This window comes from Leuciscus leuciscus, assembly GCF_965113295.1.
Source record: "Leuciscus leuciscus genome assembly, chromosome: 24".
In the NCBI taxonomy this organism is placed as follows: Eukaryota; Metazoa; Chordata; class Actinopteri; order Cypriniformes; family Leuciscidae; genus Leuciscus; species Leuciscus leuciscus.
Window position 1 is genome coordinate 27,863,180 of NC_138723.1, and position 21,219 is coordinate 27,884,398.

Sequence of the window (21,219 nt, forward strand, 5' to 3'; positions counted from 1 at the left end):
TAAAAACCATGTGGCACCTCACTAACGGAAAATCTGCTCTTCTGTCTGTAGGAAACCCCAGTGATGACCTGCGTCTGACCTTCCCTGTACGGGACGGGGTGGTGTTGGAGCCCTTCAGATTGGAGCACAACCTGGCCGTCAGCAACCACGTCTTCCAGCTGCGAGACTCCGTGTATAAGACTCTAATGATGAGGTCAGAGTGCAACATCTGTCCCTTGCAGTCTTTGTGTTTGTGAGTGTTTAAAGGGGAACTTGGCAACTATTTCATCTTAATAAAACCGTTTAGAAATCATTTGGATGGTTAAATAATAATAAAAAATCAGCGAAGAAATGGCTAGAGTTGCCAAGTTCCCCTTTAATGTGTCAGTGTTGTCGCATTCAATATTTAACCTCGCCCATCGTGTGTTTAACAGGCCTGATCTGGAGCTGCAGTTTAAGTGCTATCACCACGAAGACCGGCAGATGAACACCAACTGGCCGGCGTCGGTGCAGGTGAGCGTCAACGCCACGCCTCTCACCATCGAGCGCGGGGACAACAAGACCTCCCACAAACCCCTATACCTGAAGCATGTGTGCCAGCCAGGACGCAACACCATCCAGATAACGGTCACAGCCTGCTGCTGTGTAAGTACAGAGATTCACATCGCACATTTTCTTCTAGTTAATTACAAACAGCCCGACTAATACGTGTTTCATATGGGTCAGTGTTCATTTCCTGTTTCTTTTTTTCGCACAGTCTCATCTGTTCGTGCTGCAGCTGGTTCACAGGCCGTCTGTGCGCTCCGTGCTTCAAGGTCTGATGAAGAAGAGGCTCCTGCCAGCGGAGCACTGTGTCACTAAGAGTGAGTAATGCCATGATCTCTTGCACATACACTAAAATCCAGAAGATTGGGGGACAGTAAGATATGATTTTAAGTATTTAAAATTCTTTAATTCCAGCAAGGACACATTGACTTGATCAAAATGACTATGAAGACATCTACATAAGATTTCTATTTCAACTAAATGCTATTTCTTTTTAACTTTTAATTAATCATCAAAAAAAGAATCCTGAAAAAATGTATCATGGTTTTCCAAAAATATTGATATCAGTATTTTCAATATTGATGATAAAAATAAATGTTTATCAGCATATTAGAATGATTTCTGAAGGATCATGTGACACTGAAGACTGGAGATGTTTAAAATTCAGCTTTGATCACAGGAATAAATTCACAATATTACTGTTTTTCTGTATTTTTTTTATCAAATAAATGCGACTTTCGAAAAGAGACTTTCAAAAACATAAAAAAATCTTACCGACCCCAAACTTTTGTACTCATCCTTCTATCCTCTTCCACAGTTAAGAGGAACTTCAGTAGCGGTACCATCCCAGGAACTCCCGGCCTTAACGGCGAGGACGGCGTGGAACAGACGGCCATCAAGGTCTCGCTCAAGTGTCCGATCACCTTCCGGCGCATCCAGCTTCCTGCCAGGGGCCACGACTGCAGACACATACAGGTGATGAGGCCCGAAGTTTTAATCACATGACATCATAAAGTGAGTTTCTGTGGTAAATAACGTCTTTGTTTGTCCATAGTGCTTTGACCTAGAATCGTACCTGCAGCTCAACTGTGAGAGAGGAACTTGGCGTTGTCCTGTGTGCAAGTAAGAACCTTCTTCCCCTTTTGCTTTTTTATCTTCATGATATTTTTGTTATTTTAAAACTTAAGAAAATGATTGCACGATTTATCCATACCGTAGTAGTTGTCTGATGATATTACAGATTTTCGGGAACAGACAACAACAGATTTATTATTATGTATGCACAATTCTTTTTTTTTTCATACAACACTCACTTACAGTTATTTCAAACTCTAAATTTAATAACAGTGCTAATAATAATATTAGAATATTATTTAATTCATCTTAAAAATATATATATTTTTATAAATATTTTACTTGAGTATTATTTTATATTTTTTGGGCCATTATTAGCCATAACATGAAAATAGTTATTGGCTTATCCGCCTGTATAATATCATATTGCATATATCCCTAAAAAAATGTGTTTCACTTGGTATATAGCTGATATACTTGTACAGTTTTACAAACTCATTTGTTCCTTGCAGTAAAACAGCTCTTCTGGAGGGGCTAGAAGTGGACCAGTACATGTTGGGCATTCTGATCTATATCCAGAAGTAAGTTTCTGTGCAACAATGTTGCCTCTGTCGCCTCTAATCTGTGATTTGGAAAATACAGATATCCAAAATTATACTTTTATCAGTTGTAATCTGCCAGTCGTACATCGTACAGACCGTACATGGACTGTTTGCTGACCATGTGAAGTGTACTGCACACAAAAATGGCAAGATCTGGGTGAAACAGGCCTATCCAGTATGATAGGCTGGCATCTACCCAATTTCCCAGAGTCAGAGTGCACAGATTGTTGTTTACAAATTCCCAGGCTGTTTTAACAAGCATTTCCAAGGAAGAACTGGCTGCCTCATTTTCCAAAATGGCATTAGTATCAGTTTTGTCCAGTTTGCTGTCAGTTGATTTATGTAGTGGTCAGACATCCCCTTCCTGTCTAAGTGTAAGCTTCTTGGCCAAAATAAGCTTTCAGTTTTTAACTTTTTTCTCCTTGTTTTTAGTTCGGACTATGAGGAGATCACCATTGATCCGGTGTGCAGCTGGAAGCCAGTCCCGGTGAAACCAGACCTGCATATTAAAGAGGACCCAGACGGCCCTGCCCTGAAACGCTGTCGCACCCTGAGCCCTAGTCATATGATCTTGCCCAGCGTCATGGAGATGATTGCAGCTTTGGGCCCGGCCTCCTCGCCGTACCAGTCTCTGCCACAAGGTGGCAGCAGCAGCACGCCTGATTATCCCAGCCAAGGTGTGTGACGCATCTGATTGTAAAGGCCTCATAAGACCACAAAAGCATTTATGTGCTCATAAAAATGTTTCAGTGAGCATTTTATTATTGAATACTCTGCTTTGGAGTCATAATAGATTTGAATGAAGTGCATTTTGACCTCCAGTTGATTCATTGTGGCGTATCTTTCAGGTGGCTCAGGATACTCTAACCAACCAGGCTTTTCGGACTTTCCCAATGCCCCTGGCACACCGACCCTTGGGGAGTTTTCCTCCGGGCCGCCCCCTCTGTCCTACCAGTCTGACCTGCCGAGTGGGCTCCTTACCCCAGAAAAACCTGTGGGACACCCGATGTCAGGACAGGTGGGCTTTCCTGTAAATACAATTTTACCATAAGGGATTGATGTCTGTCCTTCTGTCTGTTTGTCTGTCTGTCTATTCATTAGGGCTGCACAATATATCGAAATATCGTAAATGCACATATCGCAATATGCATCTGAATGATTTTAATATGCTACTTCAAAAAGTTGTGTAAAGTTTTAGGTACCAGAGAACAGACTGGGTACGCGACTGTTACTTACACGTGACTTGCTTGACATTTAAAAAGAGTTAAGCGCAGAAAACAACTCATTGCAATACTCGCGCTGTCTGACACACACCTGAACCGCGCACACAGAAAGCTGCCTCTCAGACAGTGTGCGAGCCCGAATTCAGTTCTCTTTCGTGGCTTATTGCACTGGAACGGTCCAATACATACGCCTGTTGTGGCGAGTATTCATGTAAACACAGTCGATTATGTCTTAAGTGAACGTAAAACAGTTGGGAAAGAATTCAGATGTGTCATTAGGATTCTTGCATTATGTCTTATAATCTCAGCAGCCTAAAACAGTAAACCTGCTGCTGTCTGTCAAACAACAATAGAAAAGCTTAAAATCACTAACTGCTCTTGACTGAATAACTTTTGTAGCTTTAATTATGAATCAATGTATATTTAATTAATGTGACTATGCAGTGTTTTAGTTTTACATTTTGTTTATTCCTTTTCTGTATTGTTTCATACTTGAATGCTACTGTTAAATAGATTTAATGTAGGCCAATCTGAAAAACATAAAGCACTGTTTATTTAATTTGTATCTTTGGTATTTACATTTATTTATTTATTTTTTACATTGGCATTCTCAGATTTGTGACATTTACTTTTTATGTAATGCTAAAACACTGCTGTTCACTTTCAGTTGTAGTGATGCTTTCTTTTCCCAGAAAGAATGTGAAACATATATTGGTTATATAATTTTCAGTTTTTAAATATAATTTAAATAGATTTTATACACTTTAAGCAATATCGTATCGCATGTCGAATATCGCATAATTTATCGCATATCGCATTTTTCTTCAATATCGTGCAGCCCTACTATTCATCTGTCTATCCTTCTGTCTGTCTGTTTATCTGTCTGTCTATCCGTCTGCCTGTCTAGCTATGCATCTGTCTATATGTCTATCCATCTGTCCAACTATTAGAGGTCGACCGATTGATCGGTTTTGCCGATTAATCGGCACCGATAACTGATTGCTGGAACAATCAGTTATCGGCAAAAATCAATACCGATATTTTTTCCGGGTTGCGTCCGTTGCTGAACGGCCTCTAGAGGCGAAATAAAAACTATCACTGACGCCTCGTGGAGTAGTTTTGACACGCGAGACTGCGCGCTGCACGGAGCGGGACGTTTCAGATGCAGATTTAAAGCATAGACAACGAAACGGTATGTATACAGTACACTACACCACATGTTTTCATATCATTATAAATTTGTTGACTAGATGCTGCATTAGTAGAGAAAGAACAGCAGTGTGTTTGCCGTCGAGGCTGAGAGGACGCTAACATTAGTAGTACCTCAAGCGGTTAAAAACGTGTGACAAAAATACACGCAAATCTGACTCAAATGTTCAGTGTCACAATATATCAATATTTAAATCTAGTGACGTTAGAAAGCAAATTGATATGTTCATGCAGCTGACAGAAACAAATCAGAAATGCATCCAATTTCAGTTATTTTTTTATCATCATAGAAGCAAATAACATGTGCAAGTATACATATGCATATTTCAATGCTATGGCCTTTGTGCAGATTTAAAAATGGCCCTCTTTTAGCATGACTGTTTAGTAACACTTTACAATTAGACTCCATCTGTAACATTCACTAAGGTTGATAAATGCTGTAGAAGTGTTTTTCATTGTTAGATCATTAATTTCCACATTTACAAATACATTTTAAATGTTCAAATTGTATCTGTGAACACTATGAACTAACATGAATGATCAAGATATAATTAACATATTAATATTTAACATTCATATATATACAGTATTTGTCATGTAAGAAGTTAGTAAATTTTTTGTAGTAAAAGTTCAGCACTAGTTTGTTTGTTTTCATTCAGTATGTATCAGTAAAACTATGGGTTGATTCATCGTTTATCGGCCAGGAGTGCCGTTTCCCGAACGCATCGTTAGCCAACTATGGTCGCAAGTTCTGTCGTTATCAGCATAGTTCAACGAGTTGGTGTTTCCTGAAACCACAGTTCTAATGAACATTCGCAGATAGCATCGAAAGTTGTGTGGTTGGAACCTGTGGTTAGAAGCAGATTTTCTTGTTTGCATGACATGTGGACTCAATAAATCCTCATCTTGAGCAAAATAAGCAATCTGACATTCAGTATATTCTGTATCTTTTATTTAGAATACATACAAATGTCATTTACGTCTTTAGTTTGTCAAGAGATTTAAAGCACCGTTTTTGAAGAGTTTGCATGTGTGAACGTGCTCTAGTACGTAAGAACGAGCCTACGAGTGAATCTGGAAATAAAGCAAAATAACTGAGTAAAATTTGAAATTGTTCTCAGATGCCATGTCTGTAATTTATAGCTAAACATCTAGCATTAATTACATCTCAAACAGATTCATTAAAAGTAGCTATTACTCCCAACACCTGCGTGACGTCATTAACCAACGTGGCTGAACGACCAATTTGCGACAATATGGTTTCGGGAAACAGTCGTGACTAGCTAATTGATTTCTTCAACGATGCATCGTACTATGGTAGTGTAGCAGATAGTTAAGTCACTCTACGGGAAACGCACCCATGTGCGATCCAACCTAGTTATCGTTATCGGCAAAATACACTATCGGACGACTTCTACTATCTATCCGTCTGCCAGTCTGTCTATCCATCTGTTTGTCTGTCTATCCATCTATCTCTATATCTATCTGTCTGTCTATCCATCTGTTTATCTGTCTGTCTGTTGCCAGCTAGCTTGCAGATGAAAGTCATGTAGATCCATAAATTCATTTACCTATATGATATGAAGCTAGTTTGCTTGCACGTATTGTGCTGAATGGCTCTTGGTTTCTGTCATCCACGTATGTCATTGCATATAAGAGCTATTGAAGCACTGTCACTCGCAGCTGCTGCTTTTCCCAGCCCGTCACACCCGCTCCTAACGAAGCACAAGACAAGCCACTTCAAATTACTGTGCAGTGTGTTCCAGCTTCACTGACCGTCTCTTTTTCTCTTTACACCTTCCCTTCCTTAATAAAGATGTCCCACTCTAGCCGCATGGACCCTTCCCACAATCCCCTTCAACAGCAGCAACAACAGCAGCAGCAACAGCAGCATCAAGCTCTCCATGGTAACTCCGGGATGGGTGGCCCCGGGGGACCCATGCACTCCCGCAACTCCTCCCAGAATCCCCGGATGCACACAGACAGCTTTGGGCTGGGGGGCCCCGGGGGACCTGGCGACGTTCCAGAGCCGCCACTTGATGTAAGTCAGAATCAATCCATCAATCAATCTATTCCAGATCAAACAGTCATGATTTTTGGCCATTTGAATTAAGAGGTCTGCTGCCCATGTTCAATTTTACTCCGTGTACATCCACTACCAACTTATAATGCCAAACGGTCCTGCTTAATTTAGGCCCCATTTTTGCAATTCGTCATGTTTAAAACTTTTGGATAATGGTCATCCCCACATCTGCTTTGGGATGCATGTTTATTTATTAACTATTTTGGATAATGTCATTTTGGTTTCAACTATCAGTAATAGTTTTCTACTCTAAAGGTGCGGTCACATTGCTCAGTGAAATTCCATGGGAAAAACACCAAGTTCAGTCATAACTCTTTATGTGCGGTTCAGTACCCAATCAATCACTTCTTACTATCCACAGTCGCCTTTATATTCCGGTCTGATTCTCAGTTTGTGCACTATGCCTATAGTCCCTCTCCGCCCCAGCACCATTCCTCTAGATCTTTTATCCCGCAGCAGCATGTTTTACTATAACACACGTTTTACTATAATACACGTTTTACTATAATACACGCAAGTCTCAGCAGCTGCATGATTTCTTCTCTGCATTTCTTGTGGTTTGGCAGAGCGAGTCTGTGTACTCACTCTGCAGTCACAGCAGCACATCTAATCTGCCAAAACCAAAGCTTTTTACGTTTACAATTGTATTTCTCATTAATAAAATGTCTTAAAACTACTACTTAAATCCAGTCATTCCATTAGGAATCAGTTTCGCCTGAGGGCGAAGAAGATCACGAATATTCTGCTCATGTTAATGTTGGTCACGCTAATTTGCTGCGCTGACTGACAGAAAGCTGCTTGGTTTGAACATGACTTCTGTGTGAGCTGTGATTAGTGCATCTCTACGCCATTGACCATAGACAATGTTTTTGCTTGCAAAATTTTGCTGAACTTATGCTAATGTGACATCACCTTTAAAGGGGCGGTCACACTACGCTTATCATTCCATTCATACGCACATGAATGCTGGAGAGCGGAAAGGCAAGCTCATGCAAAGAAGTTTCGCATTTCGGCCCGTTCCAAAGTTCAAGTTTGATGAACTCTGACCTGTGAATTCGTATCACGTGTCAGATGTGGGACCAATAGAAGTTCGATATTCGACTTGGCTGAATTAGAAGAATGCCAATTTTTTGCAGTGAAGTGGAGTAGATTGTATATTTTTACTCTCTAGATTTATTATTATTTGTTATATGTTGAATTTATGTTTATAAAAAAGACGTCGCAGAGTGTGATGTCATATCACAACCGTTGCTGTGTCCGTAGAAGTTTCACATGCTCAAAGTCTAGCGTGACCATGACTTAACTCCTAAACAATTCCACAGATTTCCCTCCAAAATCAGTGCAAAAACTGCAAATGGGCCTATGATTATTTGAAAGGTTCTCTGATTCAGATTTTTTATTAATTAATTGCTGCAAACAGTTCAATTAAGTACGTGTTATTAATAACTAATAACCGCCTATTTCTACCTTCAAATCAGAAAACTCTAATCTAATTTAATCCTGTGATAATGCAGGCCTCTACTGTTGACAGTAGTTTATAGGTAAATATTTCAGAATGTTTATTAATGTCCAACTAATGTTGAATTTATCATTACGATTATAAGCTGAGAGTTTTGCCATAGGCCGATTCTTAACCCTGGACTTCCCTTTTTGTTTTCCAGCTCCTCCCAGAGCTGACAAACCCAGATGAGCTGCTGTCCTACTTGGGTCCTCCCGACCTTCCCAACAACAGTAACGATGACCTGCTCTCTCTGTTTGAGAGCAACTGAGCCCCTTCTCCCTCTTATTCATCACCGTCCACCAGACAGCCTCCCCAATCCCGCACACTCCCGGCTCGTCGAGGGGAGGTCTGGGAAACGTAACAGATATCCGATTGCGTCTTTGCACTGTTTCCTTCTGAGACTGGAATGCAGTGACTCATGGGAAGGTGCAACGAAGATCTTTTTTTCTTTTCTTTTTTTTCTTCCTCCTGTGACAATGTTATTGTTCGTCTGCTTCTCTGAACTCTGTCGAGACTTTATTGTGAATTTCAGTTTGAAAGAATTCCTGCTCTCTCGAATCACTTGTAGAAAGACGCCTCATCTCACATCAGACTTGTGTGGTGTAAATGACATTCTGTGTGTGTGTGTGTGTGTGTGTGTGTGTGTGTGGAGGGGGGGGCGGGGTCAAGTCATTGTTTGTTTTTCATTGCAGCTCCTGTTTTAAATCTAAATTAGATGAGGGACTAACGTCAGTGCTGATGTAAAGTACTACACTTCAGAAATAACACGGGGAAAGCCAAAGTGTCTCACTTCTGTTGTAACTTGAAAAGCAAACATGGCTAAACTTAATTCTCTTAATAAACAGGCAGGCTTAAGTTTTTATTTCTTCTTTTTCTCCCAAAGATGACCACAAAGCTAGCTCCATGTGATGTAACATGGTTTTAAACCACAAATGACTTAATCTTAAATGTACTTGACTTGGAGACCTCAAGTGTAGCCTTTTTTCCTTTTAAACATGCTAATAGAGGCAATCACAATGTGTCAGACCTTAAACAGTAGCATTAAAGAAGTGCACTATGACATTTTGCACACCATGTGTTTGCCAACACACTAAGGAAATTGAAGGCGAAGAATCAGTCAGCTTTTGTGACGCCCACACAAATACGCACACCTCAAGCCACACTGTGTGTGTGTTTTGGCACAAACTCATGCCAATAGACTAATTTAATGCCACACCCTGCTCTCTGTTTTCGTCTGTCTCGTTAGTTTTTTTTCCCCCTATGTTCTTTTTAAAAACAGTCTTCCTCCCCTGTGGATTGAGGCCACGATGTCTGTGGATTTCTACCATTACAAGAAAGGACTAGTATCCCTGATCATTGTTGGCTCAGATCACACCCTCACTTGCAGACGCATTTCACTCGCCCTTAAATATGCAAGTTTGGGCTGTTATTTGGTAGAAAACAAGTTTTCTTCGTCAACAAATTGTGTGAAACCATACAGAGCACAAGCAGCCCAGTAGCACCTTGTTGACAGGTTACAAAACACACAAATGCACATGAGGAGTCACAAACAGGGCGTTTTTTTTTTGGACATATACCTTCCCGTAGTGAGATTTTGCTTGGACAAATCTGGGTTGGTGGGAGCGTCACAACAGGTAATGGACTAATGTTTATAGCCGCACTCATAATTGAGAAGGAAAACATTGGGATTCATGTGAAATATGTACAGATATAGTATTATTATTGTCGCAGATGTGAACTTTCTCTTAACCCCATGATATGGAAAAAAGAACATTTGAAACACTATGACAAGAGCTCATGTCAGACATGCGCTTCATTCCCCCCGTTTTCCATTCAGCGCTCGCTTTCTCAGCAGAGAAACCGTGGAGGGGAGATGAGTCTGCTGTCGGTTCCTGTCTTGTCTGATTTTATTATTTATCATCGCTCTTTGGACACCGTTAGCGAAGTGCAGTTTGTATATTAACAATACAGGGAGCATCATGAGTCGACGGATGTGCTTTTGTTCTTTTTTCGTTTGTTTGAAGTCATTTGTGTATCATACAATTTTATCTTTGATTATATAATAATTGTTATTATAATTATAAAGATAATTGATGGGCCTGTATGCATCTCTCTCTCTCTCTCTTCTGTGTTAACTAGCAGAGTTTATGAATTTGTTAGAAAGAGAAAAAAAAAAAAGAATTCATCAAAATCTGTGACCATAATCATGAAAAACTGAGAAACCAGCATCACTTGTTGATCAAACTGTTGAAAAAGATGTTTGACTGTCATGTGTTGGTGGATCATTAAGTTCTATCAATTGAATTAAACATGTACAATTGAAATCGATTTGTTTTTCTAAAGATGTGAAATATTTCCATTATGTTTTATAAGTAAAGAGTTAAGCCCCATTGCGTTTCATTGGCTTTATTTGGAGAGAAGCAGCAGCACCGCATTGTGTCAAGACGCGGTAACGCTGCTCACGGGGCGTGTCCGGAAGACGGGCGTTCTGAGGGAAAAAGAAAGCTTTTGCGACTCATTTCGCTTTATATCTTTACTGTGTCACGTTTAAAGGTTTCTTGGTTAATCATAAGCCATGTAATGTAGAAAATTCCTAAATGTAATCTTCAAAACATTCGTTATTCGTGAGACAATCGTGTGCAGCAATGGCGAATTCAGCTTTTGGCCACCGCCCTCGCGCCATAACAGATCGCTGGTACACGCCCACAGCATTCCCTCGTTGCTCATTGGATGGAACGCAGTGACGTCATTTCTACCTACTCTAACGGGCCAATGAGGATGTCAATCAAACGCACTCCCTCTGATCTCTGCGTTCGAGCGCTGCGGTAATTTATTCATCCGCACCGCCTCTGATTGGATAACGCGCACGTCATTCAGCGGTTCCACGGCTTCATAGGTTCCAATTGAAAAAAAAAAGAAGCTCTGCTGGCTGCTTCTATATATCCCGTTTTCGCACGCATCCTACTTCCCGATGAGCTGCGGCATTTTGTAGGATTCATTCGGTGATCAGCTGCTAATACAAATTGAGTGTTTTTTTTGTCATCATGGCCAACCCCAGAGTTTTTTTTGACATCACCATCGATGGAAAGGGTGCTGGGAGGATTGTAATTGAGGTAGGTCACTAAATTTAACAGTATTGTATCTTGTGCATTATCGTCACACCTTGTCTATAAATCTAGCGAATATACGCATAATAAAACGATATAAAATCTTTGCGTGTAATCTGAATAAAGCATCCTATTCTTGAAATGGGCGGGTGGGGAAGCAGTTCTTTCCCGCGCCGAACTGCAACAATGTTTCTTTTCGCCGTTGATCACGCGCTACATTGTTACCGGTGTTCATATTAAAACGTAACGCTGTTCATCATTCTGATGCTTCTGAATGACATCTAGAATATGTGTTGTGTTGCTGACATTGACAGGAGACTGACAGCTACTCGCACATGGCGGAGTTTTCTCTGATTACAGACGCAGACTCCGCGTGTCTTGCGCTGCAGGCGTTTTTTTTTTTTTAATGCAGACGCCATTTTCACCAATTTTTTTTTTTTTTTTTTTTTGAAACCCCAAGGTGCCATTTTGAAAAGGGAGGGGGTGAATGCTGGAGTTTAGCCTTCTATCGAAACTTGTTCACCAGAACTCAATATTAAAATGTGCTTTGAATGCTCAGATTTCATTAATAAGCGATTGCCACAGAGATTTTAACCCCCTCTTGAAATGGTACTGCAGAGATGTCGATAAATGTGCTCGTGCGGTATCAGCACCTCGCGCGCTCCCGCGAATGAAAATCGATGTGAACGCGGAAGTCATGAAATTTTAACATGCTCGGGTTCTTTCAGCGTCATCGCAGCCGAAACATCTTTATGTTCCAAGTCATGGTCTGGAACTTAATGTTACTCAGTTAAAAATAGAAACGGGTCACTACCTCCATACTTTAACAGCAACAAGAAATCTATCATTTGATATTCGCTTATCAAGATGCGGAAATACTCTATTTAGATATTATGTTTATCTCAGTATTTGATTTGGGATGACTTCAATGATTGCATTTGATTGTTCAGTGTTTAAAATTGGCATAAATGAAAGGTTATGCTCTAAAAGTGTATCTTCGTCATGCATGGTTAATGCAGTTATATTGCAAAACATACTGGAAAGAAGTTTGTTTTATATGGGGTTTTATGCACTACCAAGTTTCTACTTGGACTTCAGCTTAATGTCTATTTCTTGTTTTCTTCTTCTATTTAAATAGCTGAGAGCTGATGTAGTACCCAAGACTGCCGGTAAGCATATTTCCACATTAAATGGGTTTATTATAAATATGTTGACATTCTCTTCTCACTGAAATACTATTTAAACTTAATATTTTTCTTCTGAGACTAAATTTTCTTACTGCTACTCCTATAGATTTATTGCTACAACAACCACCAAGCTTGCCACAGACATTGCGCCTGATCTGAAGTTTATTGCTATATCTTTTCAAAGTGATCAGACTTACAGTATTCATATAAATAAATAATAAATAAAAATCAAAAGATTTCCATAGACTTGCTGAGCAAACATGCAGTACTGTCCACTAGAGGGAGACCCTTACCATTTGATTGTGTATCTGAACACCTAAAAAAAAAAGAAACTTAGAAATTTATTTGTGCCATTGCTTGTACTATTGTGATATCATTTTGCTGTAATAATAGGCTTATTTATTACAATACAAGGGCTGCCCGTTCAGGCTTTCTCAAGCCGACATCGGAGATTGTTTAGAAACTTTAGCTTCTAGTTACACATTAATGTCTCAATATCCAAACAGAGAACTTCCGTGCTTTGTGCACTGGCGAGAAAGGTTTCGGCTACAAGGGCTCCGGCTTCCACCGCATCATCCCACAATTCATGTGCCAGGTAAGCTCTGAACCCCGTGATGTCATTGGAGCCTGTGGTTGACATCACACTGATGTCATGTTCTCGTCACGCAGGGTGGCGACTTCACCAACCATAACGGAACTGGTGGAAAGTCCATCTACGGCAACAAGTTTGAGGATGAGAACTTCACCCTGAAGCATGGAGGGAAGGGAACCCTGTCCATGGCCAACGCCGGACCGAACACCAACGGTTCCCAGTTCTTCATCTGCACCGCTGATACCGCTTGGTAAAGCCCTTCTTTGTGCCCCTCTGCTGTCTAACTGATTCTGGTGATGTTCGTGTTAAAGGTCCTTAATTCTGGTTTCTCCATGAACAGGCTCGATGGCAAGCATGTTGTGTTCGGGAAAGTGGTAGAAGGCATAAGTGTGGTGGACGCCATGGAGAAAAAAGGAAGCAGCAGCGGGAAGTGCTCTGCCAAGGTCGTGATCGCTGACTGTGGCCAACTTTAATCGTCGCTTACACTTCCTTCCCATCCCAACCATGCACATTCCTTACTATATAGATTTCTTTTTTTATTGCCATTCCTGAATGAGATGCTTAATTCCATGTGTCATGGTCCTGTTTTATGCGTTTCATTGGTCCCCAGGACTTAATTTGTTAAACATGGATTAAAGATGGATCAAGATTCCTTTCAACAGGTTTTTGTATTCTTTCTTTCATCAGAACAGACAGCTCAGCTCATTTGTTGCTGAGCAAACCAGAGATCTTTTATTTCTCATTGTGCTGTTGTGTTCTTGTAATATAGAAGTAATTAATAAGGAGCCCATTAAAGTCTGTTTTGATTCCAAAATGGCAGCGTGCTGCTGCAGTTCTTTCTGTTGACCAACAGGTGGCGCTGTTTACTTCACTAGTGCAGTGATTCATTAAATATAAAAAACATTCTTTTCTTGAAAATTAACATTCACTGAAATAAAAGGGTTTTTTTTAGCTAGTATTTTAATTGTTAATTTAATAAATACATTTAAAGAGTTAACTGTACAAACATAATTACAAATTGACAAATGAAATGTATTCAAAAATAGTAAAACTCAGTATTGCAATGATACTAAAATAAGTTATTTCACTTGAAAATAAACATTAACTGACATAAAATAATTTTTTTTATTTTAGCTAGTATTTTCATTGTTTAATTCGATGTACTAAAGTAAATTAATAAAAACTGTAAGAACAATCACAAAATTACTAAAACTTTAAATTAAAATATTACCACACAAAAAAGAAAATCAATATAGTAATAACTATTTCAGTATTGCAACGATACTAAAATTAAAATAACAGTGAATTTGCATTAAGTAAAAATGAATGTCCTTAAAATCCAATGATGAAATGTTAGTGTAACCTATTAATATTAAATGAACTGCATAGGCCCAGCAATATGCAAATTATTTGAAATTAGCATGTTTTTTCTGTCCCTCCCAAGTTTAAGCAAATCTGTTATTTTCCATATTAACACAGGACACCAAATAAAGAAACTCACAATATTTATTGTGTGTGAACCTTTTTAACCACATATACAAAAACATTACAAATGATGTATTACAACAGCAGTGTCGCCTGAACTCTACAAAATTTCTATGTAAAACTGTGTCGGGGCCTCTTCATTTGAGGTGTTCGGCTTAAAGCAACTCATCCAGCAAGTTTCCCGGGCTGTGCGTTCGTCCCAGAGCAGCGCTGATGGGGTTATCGTTGCACATGGGACATGAACATCTCACTTCCAGCCACTTCACCAGACACCTGGTAAGACAGAACGTCACAACTGCTATCCTCAAACTAGTCTGGCGGTAAGGAGTCTTTTCCTCAATGTCATTAACATGATAAAAGGGATTTACCTCTTGTGAAATGAGTGTTGGCATGGTAACACTCCAAGCTCATCTTTCGTCCTGAAGTCCTCCAAACAGACTGCACATGTTAACTGAGAAACACAGTGTGTGAGAGGGGAGAATCAGAACGCTTTCAAAACTTTCGAAAGAGTCAAGAAGACAGAAAGCGTTTTACCCCATGCGCATGTATCCGCGTCGTTTCATCTTTAAATACGACCTGTAATTTAAAACATGCTTTAAATGATATAGTGGCAGCAAAAAAGTATTTACACACTTAAAAATGTCTGAATGTCATTGCATCAACAAGCATGATTTCTTTGAAATGGCACAAGCACACTTTCTGAGAATACATTTGACAAAGAGGAGTTTGAAAATCAAGTACTGAGTTGATGATTTTCCAAAACCATGAGAATTCTATTTAATCATCAATATAATTGTGTGTGTGTCAGAATATCCCCACAATGATGGCAATATCCAAAATCCTTCTCGTTGTGGGGACATTCTTTGGTCCCCATGAGGAAAACATTCTCTGTGATGGGTAGTGTTAGTGTAAGGGCATATAATATACAGTTTGTAAAGTATAAAAATCATTATGTCTATGTCTCCATAAAACATCAAAACACAACGTGAATTTCTTTTCAATTCAGCACGAGAGTGAGAATTTCCTGTTCTTAAAGCTACACTGTGTAAGATTTTCTCCCATCTAGCGGTGAAATTGTTTCTGACTACCATCTGAATATTACTTTCTAGCCCCTCCCATTCCCAGAGCGTTTTAACTCCTACGGTGGCCGTATTATTTCAAATCTGCCGGCAGTCGTGAGTAATCTCCCCCTCGCATTCGTCACGGTGCCACTGAACGCGAAAGGCGAAGCTTGAATTTCCAGGTATGTCCCTCTTTGGCTAATGTATTTTCAAGATGGCAACATGGCTGCCGCCATTCGAGCGACTCGCTCATATGTATTCTGAATGGCAGATTCTACGCTTACGAGAATACTTGATTAGTTGGTAGAAGTAATTACACATTAATGAGCACATATATTTTTGAAAGAACAAAGTGTTTTCTGCTAAGAATCAACTTAACCCTCTACTGCATGAATTTTGATGACACATGATAAAAATTATTTCACATCATTTCCTGGCTCATTTGGGAACATTTTATTGATTTATTGAAAAATGTCCCTCCCCCAACCCCCCCACCCCAAAATATTTTTTTGTTGCCTGAAGGCAACGTTATGCAACAATGGTAAAGAATCATAGAAAAATGATCATTATACAATTCTCAGAGAGCAATACAAAAATAAAAAAAAATATTAAAAAATGTCAAGAAACCATTTAAGTAAAAAGGGAAAAACACTTAAATAACTCTGACTGGCAATCCAATGGACGAGTCTGGGTTTGGCAGGAAAACGGTACTTGCCTGACTGCATTGTGCCAAGTGTAAAGTTTTGTAGAGGGGGGATTATGGTGTGGGGTTGTTTGGTGGAGGGGGGATTATGGTGTGGGGTTGTTTTTCAGGGGTTGGGCTTTGCCCCTTAGGTCCAGTGAAAGGAACTCCTAATGCTTTAGCATACCAAGACAATTTGGACAATTTCATGCTCCCAACTTTGTGGGAACAGTTGGTAGATGGCCCCTTTCTGTTCTAACATGACTGTGGATGCTGCACATTAGTGTCACTTTGGTGACTTTGGGTGTTCCTGTGCACCCAGGAACCCTACATCTTCCCTACTTGTAACACATTATTTGCCATTGTGAGGTATTGTCCAAGACATCCTTGAAAAGTACCCCTTATCGCATAACGTTGCCCTGAGGCAACAAAAAGAAAAACTGAATTTGTGAACATGCAAAATAAAAAGAAATTCACAAAACCTGCCAAAAGGCTTCTCTACACCTTCATACACACACACATATTTTTTATGTACAGTTCATGTCATTTTAAATATGATTACTAAAGCAAATAATCTTGCTTTCATCTCACACTATGTGCTCCTGTGACCATGTGTCAGAAAAGGACGTCCCGCCTTCAAATGGTGCTTGATAGTGACTCCCAAACCTTATTGGACTGTTCTTTGATACTTTTTCAAACATTCTAATTGGTTGCAATCATTTAAAGAAAAATGTACTGAACACAGGGCTTAAGAAAACTTTCCGTTGCCTGGGGGCAACGCTATGCAGTAGAGGGTTAAAAAATGACACAGTGTAGCTTTAATAAAACGATGATTAATGTGATTCTCTCCAGCTGTGTGAACCTGAGGAGAACTGACTTCATCCAGCTCATTCAAACACACTGAGACTTCAAACATCATGAAAAGTGACACGCAGGTACAGACGCTTTTAAGTGACGTAAGTGTCAAATACTTTTTTGATGCCTCGCATCATCACACACTCACCATTTTGTATCCCGCTCTCACATTCCGAGCCTGATGTCTCAATTTACTGCGAAGAGAAAAAGGCCACACGTTTCATTAACAGGGTTGATGTTATTTTTATTTAAGTAAAAATAAATTATATTTATAACTTAAATAAGTGTGTTATCATCATGGCCGTATTCCAGGATGACAATGTCAAGATTCATCAGGCTCAGATTGTGAAAGAATGGTTGTGAGGAGCATGAAGAATTAAATATTGTGATGTTATTTCAATCAAGATCTTGTATTGTCAATGCAAGTGTGTAAAGTCTCCTCCAGCACATCCCAAAGACTTTCAGTGAATTTAAGCTCTGGGCTGCGTTCCAGTCCAAAATTGTCATGCCCTTCACTCGCTAACTTCCCTCTGTCTCGTTCACTCGGATGTACGTCATTGCTTACTTAAGTTGCACGAGTGCCCACTTCTGGCGGAGGCTGAACTGGAACGTCTAAGCCCTTGATCACTTGGAATCAGCCATGGAGTTGAAATATAAATTCCCTTTAAGAATTTGTTTAATGCAGCATCCAAATGTATAAAAGGTGTGTTTGGGTTGCTTTAAATTAAAAAAATATATAATTAATATATCATAGAGTCGTTTGTTGTGGTGGTAATTAGACGAGATCTGTGGTGACGTCACAATCGCACTGCATTGTGGGACATATAGGAGCCTGAAGTGTACATATGAAGTAGACTCGCTCCCTCGGTCAAAATCGTGGGAACCGAGGGTCTGTCCATATAAACTTCCCTCGTCCACTTCACGAAGTGGAACGCACTTCAAAATGGTGGCGGGATTCCCTCGAGGAGAAGTGCTTAGGGAAGTTTGCATGTGCGTGTCTAAAAGTGGACTGGAACGCAGCTCTGGACTCCGAGAAGATTCATGTGTGAAAATGATTCTTCATGATGCTCACAACCATTCTTTCACAGTCTGAGTCTGATGAATCTTGACATTGTCATCCTGGAATATGGCCATGATGTGTCTCATACAGGGCTGCTTAAGAAATGAAAAGCTACACACTCCATCAATGAGGGTTAGAAGAACTTCTGCCAAACATATAACATGCTAGAAACATAATAATCACTGAATAATGATCCAATTATAGACTGGGTTTCCATCCAAACGTGAAGCGAATCATTTCAAAGTTCGAAGAAAAACTAAATAAAACACCATCAGCGGAAACAGCCGATTAGTCACGTGGGTTTAATGTTCTTTACGACCGAATTTATTCGGCAAAATACTCTGCAAAATTGCGCATAAAAACAGGGTGATGGAAACACAGCAATAGACTCTTAAGCATTTGCCTATTTAAATCCAAACAGCGACTTTTTTGGGGGGGACAGATATATAATATAATTCATAATTGAATTATTTGAATTAAATATTACATTATATATAATATTTATTTATATTTTTAATATGTAATATGTATTAATACTTATATTGCAATATATTGTGTTTGTGTGTGTGTGCGTGTGTGTATCTATCTAGTATATCTCTATCTAGACATCAGTTTGGCAGAACAAGCAATGGTTGTGCGATGTAGTGTGTTTCTAAACCACACAAATTTGGCCTGGGAAGGTTTGCTTCTCTCTGTGTTTGACATAACATTACCCAAAAGCCTTTGGTCAAAAATAGCACTATGAACAAAAAGCGTGGAGATACAATCTAGTCCTGAATTGTTCGTGTTCGGGAAGCGCGTGAGGCCAGAGGAAGTCCTTTCTGTAAGTCCGTCACAGCCGTTATTTACAGGAGAACCCTGATGAAGTCCAGCGACAAACTACAGCTTTATAAACCTGATCCCGGATCTGTCAGTCACACTTACTTACCTTATAAAGAAGCAGCAGAATATCAGGCTTAAGACAAAGACAAATATCCCAGTGCCAAAGATGACCACGTAGATGTTGAGCGGGAGTTCCTGAGAGGTCACTGGAGGCATCGTGCTTTAAATATCAATCATTTCCTGAAGATCAAGAAGCCCTGAAAGGGGAAAGGGTTGTTATTAGCGAGTCCATAATTCACTATTGAATGGACTTTATTTGAGTTTGTAGACTTTATCTCAAAATACTAAATATTTTATCCTGAAAATACCCCAGTCGGCTCAATTCGCTTTTCCATGTTAAAATCTAACAATTATAAAGTTAGATCTCCATTTTTATAAGAGAATATTTCTACTCCTCCTGTTATTTTCTAATGTGACAATGTGTTTAATAATGTAAATTGGACTTGTACGTTTGGTCGTTGCCCCAAATTTTCCTCCTTACACTTAAGGTTAAGGAAATCTCATATAAAATAATCCATGAGTTTATCCTACCAAGCTATTATTACAAAAATCTTAAAAGTGATATTGAAATGAACTGGTCTTTCTGTGAAAGTTCTACTGAAATCATTTCTCATATGTTTTGGTCCTGCCAAGATACTCAGTGTTTCTGGAAAGATCAGTATTGCTGATAATATATTTTTTTAAATGTTCTCTTATCCAATAAGTATGTGATATTATGTTACAGTTTTAAAGACCATTGCGCAAAGGATGATGGTTTCATTATACATTTGTTTTTATGTAAATTTCATATCCACAAATGTAAATTCACAAATAGCAAACCCAATTTTACAGTGATTGAGGATGAGATTAAAATGTGCATAGATGTGATGTCAAAATCGAAAAATAGCAAAGTTAATTGAACATTTTCACAAAAGGTATATATATATTTATTCAACAATATAGATATGTACCCTCTCTGATGTTTTTCTTTCTTTTTGTCTCTTTTTCTTTCCCTTTTCTCTTTTTTTTATATCATTTCTATTGTATTGTACCATGTGATATGTTCTTCTGATGTAATATGGAAGTAGCCTATGAACATGCTAATTTGTTGATAATAAAGCATAAAAAAATAAATAAAAATAAAGTTAATTTAGCCTAATTTACGGAGTGATTATTTTGTGCGATATAACAATACGAACCTGAACGAGCTGAAAGCAATATAGTACATGTTTAAGGTTAGAAAAATGCTTGGAAAAGGCAGTTAACACTAATTTCAATCGATTTTTACTTTTTAGTTTTTTTTTTAGTTTTTTAAATGATCTGAAAGATAGCCTAAAGAAACTAAATTAAACATTTACAATGTAATTCAATAAAAAAAATTATTAAAAACTAAAAATCTCACCATTATAACAGGCTCCATAGGTGTTTTCCCTTCAGTGTTTCTTCATACTCGGTTTTGCATGTTCTCACGCGCGAACCTTCAAATGACTCAAAAGAATCACTGACTGTTTAGTTATATCTACAGTATCGAGAGTTTGTAAATGTGAATAAAACAATATTCCGTCTGGAACACGGAAATCAAACAATGTAACGGACCGCAGACAGACATAAATATCCACAACATGCACGAGAACACAATAAACCCCGCCTGTGATTCAAGGGGCGGAGCACAAATATCAGATGATTCACTAATGATTATTCAGTGATTCACTCCGTTAAAAACTTCCCATATTCATTCAATCAAATTGAAATCAATGAATTATAAGTATTTCTATTATATTAGCCTGTGTATAAAATAAACGTTTGTTGTCTCGAAAGTATATAAAAGTTTTGCATGAATAGCTCTTTAAAAAAAATCATCATCTCCTGATCAAAGTCTCCTAATTTTGTTTTCCACATAGTATGGTTTTCCATTTAATTTAACGAAAATTATTTATGACTCACAATAGACAAACTCTGCTAAGTGGTTCTAAGTGGTCTGAAAATTACTTTGTAGTAGCCTATTAAATGAAAAGAAAAGGTAGGAGATTTTAAAAGGCATGTTTAGACAGAAATATTAGCGGGTTAAAGAGGCCAAAGGCTTTTGAGTGTTTGGTCATGACTGACTGACTG

General features: G+C 38.8%; 3 protein-coding genes across 7 annotated transcripts in view; 2 read left to right on the forward strand and 1 right to left on the reverse strand.

Moving 5' to 3' along the window:
* Window positions 1-10,607, forward strand: part of zmiz2 (zinc finger, MIZ-type containing 2) — a 48,429-nt gene extending 37,822 nt beyond the window's left edge. For 3 of the 4 annotated variants that reach the window (XM_082157965.1, XM_082157967.1, XM_082157966.1), the window contains exons 10-19: window positions 52-193; window positions 414-624; window positions 737-842; window positions 1,343-1,500; window positions 1,580-1,647; window positions 2,112-2,180; window positions 2,634-2,878; window positions 3,050-3,231; window positions 6,450-6,674; window positions 8,378-10,607. In XM_082157965.1, the coding sequence (XP_082014091.1) occupies window positions 52-193; window positions 414-624; window positions 737-842; window positions 1,343-1,500; window positions 1,580-1,647; window positions 2,112-2,180; window positions 2,634-2,878; window positions 3,050-3,231; window positions 6,450-6,674; window positions 8,378-8,485 (1,514 nt within the window). In that variant the 3' untranslated portion in view covers window positions 8,486-10,607. The remainder of the gene's footprint in view (window positions 1-51; window positions 194-413; window positions 625-736; window positions 843-1,342; window positions 1,501-1,579; window positions 1,648-2,111; window positions 2,181-2,633; window positions 2,879-3,049; window positions 3,232-6,449; window positions 6,675-8,377) is intronic. The other variant, XM_082157968.1, reaches the window with a different exon arrangement.
* A 505-nt stretch (window positions 10,608-11,112) lies between these two features.
* Window positions 11,113-13,762, forward strand: ppiab (peptidylprolyl isomerase Ab (cyclophilin A)). Of its 2 annotated transcripts, none has more exons than XM_082158098.1 (5): window positions 11,113-11,330; window positions 12,463-12,493; window positions 13,018-13,106; window positions 13,181-13,353; window positions 13,444-13,762. In XM_082158098.1, exons 1-5 carry the CDS (start codon window positions 11,262-11,264, stop codon window positions 13,574-13,576), a joined length of 495 nt encoding a protein of 164 aa, XP_082014224.1. In that variant the 5' UTR covers window positions 11,113-11,261; the 3' UTR covers window positions 13,577-13,762. The 2 variants fall into 2 exon arrangements, with proteins under 2 accessions (XP_082014224.1, XP_082014225.1); XM_082158099.1 differs by lacking the exon at window positions 11,113-11,330 and adding an exon at window positions 12,020-12,091.
* Window positions 13,763-14,591: 829 nt separating this feature from the next.
* LOC309489348 (RING finger protein 122) lies at window positions 14,592-20,722 on the reverse strand. Its single transcript, XM_082158102.1, has 6 exons — window positions 20,510-20,722; window positions 19,175-19,325; window positions 17,335-17,380; window positions 15,123-15,164; window positions 14,957-15,039; window positions 14,592-14,861 (listed from the first exon to the last, which is right to left on the reverse strand). Exons 2-6 carry the CDS (start codon window positions 19,282-19,284, stop codon window positions 14,744-14,746), a joined length of 399 nt encoding a protein of 132 aa, XP_082014228.1. The 5' UTR covers window positions 19,285-19,325; window positions 20,510-20,722; the 3' UTR covers window positions 14,592-14,743.
* Between the last annotated feature and the right edge of the window lie 497 nt (window positions 20,723-21,219).